General features: G+C 48.5%; 1 protein-coding gene across 2 annotated transcripts in view; it reads left to right on the top strand.

Annotated features, from left to right (window-relative positions):
* Window positions 1-379: 379 nt before the first annotated feature.
* The window catches only part of LOC138674968 (zinc finger CCCH-type antiviral protein 1-like), a 35,715-nt gene continuing 23,855 nt past the window's right edge, over window positions 380-12,239 (top strand). Inside the window, exons 1-2 of one of the 2 annotated variants that reach the window (XM_069762850.1) lie at window positions 380-777; window positions 10,805-10,940. In XM_069762850.1, coding sequence (XP_069618951.1) covers window positions 503-777; window positions 10,805-10,940 — 411 coding nt within the window. In that variant the 5' untranslated portion in view covers window positions 380-502. The remainder of the gene's footprint in view (window positions 778-10,804; window positions 10,941-12,239) is intronic. The other variant, XM_069762851.1, reaches the window with a different exon arrangement.

Below are 12,239 nucleotides of genomic sequence, written 5' to 3' on the forward strand. Positions count from 1 at the left end.
CTCCTCCTGTATATATACACTGCACAGTACCACTCCTCCTGTGTATATACACTGCACAGTACCACTCCTCCTGTATATATACACTGCACAGTACCACTCCTCCTGTATATATACACTGCACAGTACCACTCCTCCTGTATATATACACTGCACAGTACCACTCCTCCTGTATATATACACTGCACAGTACTACTCCTCCTGTATATATACACTGCACAGTACCACTCCTCCTGTATATATACACTGCACAGTACCACTCCTCCTGTATATATACACTGCACAGTACCACTCCTCCTGTGTATATACACTGCACAGTACCACGCCTGTCCGGCTTGATCACGTGTATGTAAACAGATTCTTGCTCTCTCCAGCTGGTTTCTTGCTTTCCGGTTTCGTTTCTCCTCAGCCTTGTGCAGGATCCTCCTCTCTCTTCAGACGATCAGTCCGCTCTCAGCCTCGAGGCAGCTCCTGTGTTACCAGGTTCATTAATTCCATAAGATCCATGTCTGATCCTACTGTCACCTCATATCTGACCAAGCTGCTTTGCTCACATGGGGGTCGGCTGCGTAGAGATCAGTTGTCTGGATTCTTGGAGCTTCCTCCAGAGCAGATTGAGCAAATTCTGCGTGATGAACCCCAGAAGTTCTCGTTGGTTGGGGATCTTGTTCTGGCCCGAAACCCTGTGAGAATCTGCCGTCAATATCTGAAGGATGAAACAGAGGAGGAGTGCGACAAGCTGCACCTGTGCCGATACTACCTGCAGGGCAAGTGCTGGAGGTGGGTGACCGGGGAGTAATGTACAGGACAGGAGATGGTGACCGGGGAATAATGTACAGGACAGGAGGTGGTGACCGGGGAGTAATGTACAGGACAGGAGGTGGTGACCGGGGAATAATGTACAGGACGGGAGATGGTGACCGGGGAGTAATGTACAGGACAGGAGGTGGTGACCGGGGAGTAATGTACAGGACAGGAGGTGGTGACCGGGGAGTAATGTACAGGACAGGAGGTGGTGACCGGGGAGTAATGTACAGGACAGGAGGTGGTGACCGGGGAGTAATGTACAGGGCGGGAGGTGGTGACCGGGGAGTAATGTACAGGACAGGAGGTGGTGACCGGGGAGTAATGTACAGGACAGGAGGTGGTGACCGGGGAGTAATGTACAGGACAGGAGGTGGTGACCGGGGAGTAATGTACAGGACAGCAGGTGGTGACCGGGGAGTAATGTACAGGACAGCAGGTGGTGACCGGGGAGTAATGTACAGGACAGGAGGTGGTGACCGGGGAGTAATGTACAGGACAGGAGGTGGTGACCGGGGAGTAATGTACAGGACAGGAGGTGGTGACCGGGGAGTAATGTACAGGACAGGAGGTGGTGACCGGGGAGTAATGTACAGGACGGGAGGTGGTGACCGGGGAGTAATGTACAGGACAGGAGGTGGTGACCGGGGAGTAATGTACAGGACGGGAGGTGGTGACCGGGGAGTAATGTACAGGACGGGAGATGGTGACCGGGGAGTAATGTACAGGACGGGAGGTGGTGACCGGGGAGTAATGTACAGGACAGGAGGTGGTGACCGGGGAGTAATGTACAGGACAGGAGATGGTGACCGGGGAGTAATGTACAGGACAGGAGGTGGTGACCGGGGAGTAATGTACAGGACAGGAGGTGGTGACCGGGGAGTAATGTACAGGACAGGAGGTGGTGACCGGGGAGTAATGTACAGGACGGGAGATGGTGACCGGGGAGTAATGTACAGGACAGGAGGTGGTGACCGGGGAGTAATGTACAGGACGGGAGGTGGTGACCGGGGAGTAATGTACAGGACAGGAGGTGGTGACCGGGGAGTAATGTACAGGACGGGAGGTGGTGACCGGAGAGTAATGTACAGGACAGGAGGTGGTGACCGGGGAGTAATGTACAGGACGGGAGGTGGTGACCGGGGAGTAATGTACAGGACAGGAGGTGGTGACCGGGGAGTAATGTACAGGACAGGAGGTGGTGACCGGAGAGTAATGTACAGGACAGGAGGTGGTGACCGGAGAGTAATGTACAGGACAGGAGGTGGTGACCGGGGAGTAATGTACAGGACAGGAGGTGGTGACCGGGGAGTAATGTACAGGACAGGAGGTGGTGACCGGGGAGTAATGTACAGGACAGGAGGTGGTGACCGGGGAGTAATGTACAGGACAGGAGGTGGTGACCGGAGAGTAATGTACAGGACAGGAGGTGGTGACCGGGGAGTAATGTACAGGACAGGAGGTGGTGACCGGGGAGTAATGTACAGGACAGGAGGTGGTGACCGGAGAGTAATGTACAGGACAGGAGGTGGTGACCGGGGAGTAATGTACAGGACAGGAGGTGGTGACCGGGGAGTAATGTACAGGACAGGAGGTGGTGACCGGGGAGTAATGTACAGGACAGGAGGTGGTGACCGGGGAGTAATGTACAGGACAGGAGGTGGTGACCGGGGAGTAATGTACAGGACGGGAGATGGGTGACCGGGGAATAATGTACAGGACAGGAGGTGGTGACCGGGGAGTAATGTACAGGACAGGAGGTGGTGATCGGGGAGTAATGTACAGGACAGGAGGTGGTGACCGGGGAGTAATGTACAGGACAGGAGGTGGTGACCGGAGAGTAATGTACAGGACAGGAGGTGGTGACCGGGGAGTAATGTACAGGACAGGAGGTGGTGACCGGAGAGTAATGTACAGGACAGGAGGTGGTGACCGGAGAGTAATGTACAGGACAGGAGGTGGTGACCGGGGAGTAATGTACAGGACAGGAGGTGGTGACCGGGGAGTAATGTACAGGACAGGAGGTGGTGACCGGGGAGTAATGTACAGGACAGGAGGTGGTGACCGGGGAGTAATGTACAGGACGGGAGGTGGTGACCGGGGAGTAATGTACAGGACGGGAGGTGGTGACCGGGGAGTAATGTACAGGACGGGAGGTGGTGACCGGGGAGTAATGTACAGGACAGGAGGTGGTGACCGGGGAGTAATGTACAGGACAGGAGGTGGTGACCGGGGAGTAATGTACAGGACAGGAGATGGTGACCGGGGAGTAATGTACAGGACAGGAGGTGGTGACCGGGGAGTAATGTACAGGACAGGAGGTGGTGACCGGAGAGTAATGTACAGGACAGGAGGTGGTGACCGGAGAGTAATGTACAGGACAGGAGGTGGTGACCGGGGAGTAATGTACAGGACAGGAGGTGGTGACCGGGGAGTAATGTACAGGACGGGAGGTGGTGACCGGGGAGTAATGTACAGGACAGGAGGTGGTGACCGGGGAGTAATGTACAGGACAGGAGGTGGTGACCGGGGAGTAATGTACAGGACAGGAGGTGGTGACCGGGGAGTAATGTACAGGACAGGAGGTGGTGACCGGGGAGTAATGTACAGGACAGGAGGTGGTGACCGGGGAGTAATGTACAGGACAGGAGATGGTGACCGGGGAGTAATGTACAGGACAGGAGGTGGTGACCGGGGAGTAATGTACAGGACAGGAGGTGGTGACCGGGGAGTAATGTACAGGACAGGAGGTGGTGACCGGGGAGTAATGTACAGGACAGGAGATGGTGACCGGGGAGTAATGTACAGGACAGGAGGTGGTGACCGGGGAGTAATGTACAGGACAGGAGGTGGTGACCGGGGAGTAATGTACAGGACAGGAGGTGGTGACCGGGGAGTAATGTACAGGACAGGAGGTGGTGACCGGGGAGTAATGTACAGGACAGGAGGTGGTGACCGGGGAGTAATGTACAGGACGGGAGGTGGTGACCGGGGAGTAATGTACAGGGCGGGAGGTGGTGACCGGGGAGTAATGTACAGGACAGGTGGTGGTGACCGGGGAGTAATGTACAGGGCGGGAGGTGGTGACCGGGGAGTAATGTACAGGACAGGTGGTGGTGACCGGGGAGTAATGTACAGGACAGGAGGTGGTGACCGGGGAGTAATGTACAGGGCAGGAGGTGGTGACCGAGGAGTAATGTACAGGGTGGGAGGTGGTGACCGGGGAGTAATGTAGAGGACAGGAGGTGGTGACCGGGGAGTAATGTACAGGACAGGAGGTGGTGACTGGGGAGTAATGTACAGGACAGGAGGTGGTGACCGGGGAGTAATGTACAGGACAGGAGGTGGTGACCGGGGAGTAATGTACAGGACAGGAGGTGGTGACCGGGGAGTAATGTACAGGACAGGAAGTGGTGACCGGGGAGTAATGTACAGGACAGGAGGTGGTGACCGGGGAGTAATGTACAGGACAGGAGGTGGTGACCGGGGAGTAATGTACAGGACAGGAGGTGGTGATCGGGGAGTAATGTACAGGACGGGAGGTGGTGACCGGAGAGTAATGAACAGGACAGGAGGTGGTGACCGGGGGGTAATGTACAGGACGGGAGGTGTTGTGTCTGCTTATTAATGGTGTTATGAAGGCAATCCAGAGACACAATGTGCCTAGCAGTCAGAGCACACACAGTGATCTGACAAATACCCAAAAAAAAAAAGAACGAGCTCTGAGACGTGGAAACTCTGTAGACTGCACACCTGATCCTATCCTAAACACAACTGAAGGCGGCTGTGGATTGCGCCTAACAACTACCTATGCAACTCGGCACAGCCTAAGAAACTAGCTAGCCTGAAGATAGAAAAATAGGCCTGACTTGCCCCAGAGAAATACCCCAAAGGAAAAGGCAGCCCCCCACATATAATGACTGTGAGTAAGATGAAAAGACAAAACGTAGGGATGAAATAGATTCAGCAAAGGGGGGCCCGATATTCTTAGACAGAGCGAGGACAGTAAAGCGAACTTTGCAGTCTACAAAAAACCCTAAAGCAAAAACCACGCAAAGGGGGCAAAAAGACCCACCGTGCCGAACTAACGGCACGGCGGTACACCCTTTGCGTCTCAGAGCTTCCAGCAAAACCAAAAGACAAGCTGGACAGAAAAAAGCAACAAAATAGCGAAAAAGCACTTAGCTATACAGAGCAGCAGGTCACAGGAACAATCAGGAGAAGCTCAGATCCAAGACTGGAACATTGACAAGGAGCAAGGATAGCAGCATCAGGTGGAGTTAAGTAACGAAGCAGCTAACGAGCTCACCAGATCACCTGAGGGAGGAAGCTCAGAAGCTGCAGTACCACTTGTGACCACAGGAGTGAATTCAGCCACAGAATTCACAACAGTACCCCCCCCCCCCCCTTGAGGAGGGGTCACCGAACCCTCACCAAAGCCCCCAGGCCGACCAGGATGAGCCGCATGAAAGGCACGAACAAGATCGGAAGCATGAACATCAGAGGCAAAAACCCAGGAATTATCTTCCTGAGCATAACCCTTCCATTTAACCAGATACTGGAGTTTCCGTCTAGAAACACGAGAATCCAAAATCTTCTCCACAATATACTCCAATTCCCCCTCCACCAAAACCGGGGCAGGAGGCTCAACAGATGGAACCATAGGTGCCACGTATCTCCGCAACAACGACCTATGGAATACATTATGTATGGAAAAGGAGTCTGGGAGGGTCAGACGAAAAGACACAGGATTGAGAACCTCAGAAATCCTATACGGACCAATAAAACGAGGTTTAAATTTAGGAGAGGAAACCTTCATAGGAATATGACGAGAAGATAACCAAACCAGATCCCCAACACGAAGTCGGGGACCCACACGGCGTCTGCGATTAGCGAAAAGTTGAGCCTTCTCCTGGGACTAGGTCAAATTGTCCACTACCTGAGTCCAGATCTGCTGCAACCTGCCCACCACAGAATCCACACCAGGACAGTCCGAAGACTCAACCTGTCCTGAAGAGAAACGAGGATGGAACCCAGAATTGCAAAAAAATGGAGAAACCAAGGTAGCCGAGCTGGCCCGATTATTAAGGGCGAACTCAGCCAACGGCAAAAAGGACACCCAATCATCCTGGTCTGCAGAAACAAAACATCTCAGATATGTTTCCAAGGTCTGATTGGTTCGTTCGGTCTGGCCATTAGTCTGAGGATGGAAAGCCGAGGAAAAGGATAGGTCAATGCCCATCCTACCACAAAAGGCTCGCCAAAACCCTGAAACAAACTGGGAACCTCTGTCAGAAACAATATTCTCAGGAATGCCATGCAAACGAACCACATGCTGAAAGAACAAAGGCACCAAATCAGAGGAGGAAGGCAATTTAGCCAAGGGCACCAGATGGACCATTTTAGAAAAGCGATCACAGACCACCCAAATGACTGACATCTTTTGAGAAACGGGAAGGTCAGAAATGAAATCCATCGAAATATGTGTCCAAGGCCTCTTTGGGACCGGCAAGGGCAAAAGCAACCCACTGGCACGAGAACAGCAGGGCTTAGCCCTAGCACAAATCCCACAGGACTGCACAAAAGTACGTACATCCCGTGACAGAGATGGCCACCAGAAGGATCTAGCCACTAACTCTCTGGTACCAAAGATTCCAGGATGACCAGCCAACACCGAACAATGAAGTTCAGAGATAACTTTATTAGTCCACCTATCAGGGACGAACAGTTTCTCCGCTGGACAACGATCAGGTTTACTCGCCTGAAATTTTTGCAGCACCCGCCGCAAATCAGGGGAGATGGCAGACACAATGACTCCTTCCTTGAGGATACTCGCCGGCTCAGATAACCCTGGGGAGTCGGGCACAAAACTCCTAGACAGGGCATCAGCCTTCACATTTTTAGAGCCCGGAAGGTCCGAAATCACAAAGTCGAAGCGGGCAAAAAATAACGACCAACGGGCCTGTCTAGGATTCAAGCGCTTGGCAGACTCGAGATAAGTCAAGTTCTTATGATCAGTCAATACCACCACGCGATGCTTAGCTCCTTCAAGCCAATGACGCCACTCCTCGAATGCCCACTTCATGGCCAGCAACTCTCGGTTGCCCACATCATAATTACGCTCAGCGGGCGAAAACTTCCTGGAAAAGAAAGCACATGGTTTCATCACTGAGCACCCAGAACCTCTCTGTGACAAAACTGCCCCTGCTCCAATCTCAGAAGCATCAACCTCGACCTGGAACGGAAGAGAAACATCTGGCTGACACAACACAGGGGCAGAACAAAATCGACGCTTCAACTCCTGAAAAGCTTCCACAGCAGCAGAAGACCAATTAACCAAATCAGCACCCTTCTTGGTCAAATCGGTCAATGATTTGGCAATGCTAGAAAAATTACAGATGAAGCGACGATAAAAATTAGCAAAGCCCAGGAACTTTTGCAGACTTTTCAGAGATGTCGGCTGAGTCCAATCCTGAATGGCTTGGACCTTAACTGGATCCATCTCGATAGTAGAAGGGGAAAAGATGAACCCCAAAAATGAAACTTTCTGCACACCAAAGAGACACTTTGATCCCTTCACAAACAAAGAATTAGCACGCAGGACCTGAAAAACCATTCTGACCTGCTTCACATGAGACTCCCAATCATCTGAGAAGATCAAAATGTCATCCAAGTAAACAATCAGGAATTTATCCAGATACTCACGGAAGATGTCATGCATTAAGGACTGAAACACAGATGGAGCATTGGCAAGTCCGAACGGCATCACTAGATACTCAAAATGACCCTCGGGCGTATTAAATGCAGTTTTCCATTCATCTCCTTGCCTGATTCTCACCAGATTATACGCACCACGAAGATCTATCTTAGTGAACCAACTAGCCCCCTTAATCCGAGCAAACAAGTCAGATAACAATGGCAAGGGATACTGAAATTTAACAGTGATCTTATTAAGAAGGCGGTAATCAATACACGGTCTCAACGAACCATCCTTCTTGGCTACAAAAAAGAAGCCTGCTCCCAGTGGTGATGACGATGGGCGAATATGCCCCTTCTCCAGGGATTCCTTCACATAACTGCGCATAGCGGCGTGCTCAGGCACGGATAAATTAAACAAACGACCCTTAGGGAATTTACTACCAGGAATCAAATTGATAGCACAATCACAATCCCTATGCGGAGGTAGGGCATCGGACTTGGGCTCTTCAAATACATCCTGATAATCAGACAAGAACTCTGGGACCTCAGAAGGGGTGGATGACGAAATTGACACAAATGGAACATCACCATGTACCCCCTGACAACCCCAGCTGGATACCGACATGGAATTCCAATCCAATACAGGATTATGGGTTTGCAGCCATGGCAACCCCAACACGACCACATCATGCAGATTATGCAACACCAGAAAGCGAATAACTTCCTGATGTGCAGGAGCCATGCACATGGTCAGCTGGGCCCAGTACTGAGGTTTATTCTTGGCCAAAGGTGTAGCATCAATTCCTCTCAATGGAATAGGACACCGCAAAGGCTCCAAGAAAAACCCACAACGTTTAGCATAATCCAAATCCATCAGATTCAGGGCAGCGCCTGAATCCACAAACGCCATGACAGAAAACGACGACAAAGAGCAAATCAGGGTAACGGACAGAAGGAATTTGGACTGTACAGTACCAATGACGGCAGACCTAGCGGACCGCTTAGTGCGTTTAGGACAATCAGAAATAGCATGAGTGGAATCACCACAGTAGAAACACAGCCTATTCAGACGTCTGTATTCCTGCCGTTCAACTCTGGTCATAGTCCTATCGCACTGCATAGGCTCAGGTTTAATCTCAGGCAATACCGCCAAATGGTGCACAGATTTACGCTCGCGCAAGCGTCGACCGATCTGAATGGCCAAAGACAAAGACTCATTCAAACCAGCAGGCATAGGAAAACCCACCATGACATCCTTAAGAGCCTCAGAGAGACCCTTTCTGAACAAAGCTGCCAGCGCAGATTCATTCCACTGAGTGAGTACTGACCATTTCCTAAATTTCTGACAATATACCTCTATCTCATCCTGACCCTGACACAAAGCCAGCAAATTTTTCTCAGCCTGATCCACTGAATTAGGCTCATCGTACAGTAATCCGAGCGCCAGGAAAAACGCATCGACACTACTCAATGCAGGGTCTCCTGGCGCAAGAGAAAATGCCCAGTCTTGAGGGTCGCCGCGCAAAAAAGAAATAATAATCAAAACCTGTTGAACAGGATTACCAGAAGAACGAGGTTTCAAGGCCAGAAATAGCTTACAATTATTTTTGAAACTTAGAAACTTAGTTCTATCTCCAAAAAACAAATCAGGAATAGGAATTCTTGGTTCTAACATAGATTTCTGATCAATAGTATCTTGAATCTTTTGTACATTTATAACGAGATTATCCATTGAAGAGCACAGACCCTGAATATCCATGTCCACACCTGTGTCCAGAATCACCCAAATGTCTAGGGGAAAAAAAAAAGTGAACACAGAGCAGAAAATAAAAAAATAAAAAATGATGTCAGAACTTTTTCTTTCCCTCTATTGAGAATCATTAGTTTGGCTCCTTGTACTGTTGTGTCTGCTTATGAATGGTGTTATGAAGGCAATCCAGAGACACAATGTGCCTAGCAGTCAGAGCACACACAGTGATCTGACAAATACCCAAAAAACAAAAGAACGAGCTCTGAGACGTGGAAACTCTGTAGACTGCACACCTGATCCTATCCTAAACACAACTGAAGGCGGCTGTGGATTGCGCCTAACAACTACCTATGCAACTCGGCACAGCCTAAGAAACTAGCTAGCCTGAAGATAGAAAAATAGGCCTGACTTGCCCCAGAGAAATACCCCAAAGGAAAAGGCAGCCCCCCACATATAATGACTGTGAGTAAGATGAAAAGACAAAACGCAGGGATGAAATAGATTCAGCAAAGGGGGGCCCGATATTCTTAGACAGAGCGAGGACAGTAAAGCGAACTTTGCAGTCTACAAAAAACCCTAAAGCAAAAACCACGCAAAGGGGGCAAAAAGACCCACCGTGCCGAACTAACGGCACGGCGGTACACCCTTTGCGTCTCAGAGCTTCCAGCAAAACCAAAAGACAAGCTGGACAGAAAAAAGCAACAAAATAGCGAAAAAGCACTTAGCTATACAGAGCAGCAGGTCACAGGAACAATCAGGAGAAGCTCAGATCCAAGACTGGAACATTGACAAGGAGCAAGGATAGCAGCATCAGGTGGAGTTAAGTAACGAAGCAGCTAACGAGCTCACCAGATCACCTGAGGGAGGAAGCTCAGAAGCTGCAGTACCACTTGTGACCACAGGAGTGAATTCAGCCACAGAATTCACAACAGGGAGGTGGTGACCGGGGAGTAATGTACAGGACGGGAGGTGGTGACCGGGGAGTAATGTACAGGACGGGAGGTGGTGACCGGAGAGTAATGTACAGGACAGGAGGTGGTGACCGGGGAGTAATGTACAGGACAGGAGGTGGTGACCGGGGAGTAATGTACAGGACAGGAGGTGGTGACCGGGGAGTAATGTACAGGACAGGAGGTGGTGACCGGGGAGTAATGTACAGGGCAGGAGGTGGTGACCGGGGAGTAATGTACAGGACAGGAGGTGGTGACCGGGGAGTAATGTACAGGACAGGAGGTGGTGACCGGGGAGTAATGTACAGGACAGGAGGTGGTGACCGGAGAGTAATGTACAGGACAGGAGGTGGTGACCGGGGAGTAATGTACAGGACAGGAGGTGGTGACCGGAGAGTAATGTACAGGACAGGAGGTGGTGACCGGGGAGTAATGTACAGGACAGGAGGTGGTGACCGGGGAGTAATGTACAGGGCAGGAGGTGGTGTATATATATATATATATTTACTATTTTGGGTTCTCACTGAGAGCTCTGAAATATGATATATAAAAGGATTATTTATATAACATCTTAGCAGACAGTATCACACATTCCTTATTTCAGAAAACACTGCAAGTTTTCTCATGATATTACAACAGATCATAACCGGTCGATTTTGAAAAACAAAGAAATTTGTGGGCTGAATGTAGAAGAATTAAAAGTTCTCCTGCTCCAGAATGACAGCCAGATTCTGCCGGAGGTCAGTGCAACACAGCAGAGATAATAAAGTTACTTCTGAGCAAAACATAACGCAAATAACTAATACAAAAATGTGCCGTCTTTAGTCTCGCATTTCAGTGTAACAACAGAAATACCACTCTTCCATCTCATTCATATCTATCACCACAATTAACACTCAAAATTGCCAGCATGTACAAGAATATAACTACTATAATACTGCCCTTATAAACAAGAATATAACTACTATAATACTGCTCCTATATACAAGAATATAACTACTATAATACTGCCCCTATAAACAAGAATATAACTACTATAATACTGCTCCTATATACAAGAATATACCTACTATAATACTGCTCCTATATACAAGAATATAACTACTATAATACTGCTCCTATATACAAGAATATAACTACTATAATACTGCTCCTATGTACAAGAATGTAACTACTATAATACTGCCCCCTATGTACAAGAATATAACTATTATAATACTGCCCCCTGTGTACAAGAATATAACTACTATAATACTGCTCCTATGTACAAGAATATAACTACTATAATACTGCCCTATGTACAAGAATATAACTACTATAATACTGCTCCTATGTACAAGAATGTAAGTACTATAATACTGCTCCTATGTACAAGAATATAACTACTATAATACTGCCCCTATATACAAGAATATAACTACTATAATACTGCCCCTATGTACAAGAATATAACTACTATGATACTGCCCCTATGTACAAGAATATAACTACTATAATACTGCCCCTATGTACAAGAATATAACTACTATGATACTACCCCTATGTACAAGAATATAACTACTATGATACTGCCCCCTATATACAAGAATATAACTACTATAATACTGCCCCTATGTACAAGAATATAACTACTATGATACTGCCCCTATGTACAAGAATATAACTACTATAATACTGCCCCCCTATATACAAGAATATAACTACTATAATACTGCCCCTATGTACAAGAATATAACTACTATAATACTGCCCCTATGTACAAGAATATAACTACTATAATACTGCCCCTATGTACAAGAATATAACTACTATAATACTGCTCCTATGTACAAGAATATAACTAGTATAATACTGCTCCTATGTACAAGAATATAACTACTATAATACTGCTCCTATGTACAAGAATATAACTACTATAATACTGCCCCTATGTACAAGAATATAACTACTATGATACTGCCCCTATGTACAAGAATATAACTACTATAATACTGCTCCTATGTACAAGAATATAACTACTATAATACCGCTCCTATGTA

The sequence above is a fragment of the Ranitomeya imitator genome, chromosome 4, assembly GCF_032444005.1.
Source record: "Ranitomeya imitator isolate aRanImi1 chromosome 4, aRanImi1.pri, whole genome shotgun sequence".
NCBI classification, from domain to species: Eukaryota; Metazoa; Chordata; class Amphibia; order Anura; family Dendrobatidae; genus Ranitomeya; species Ranitomeya imitator.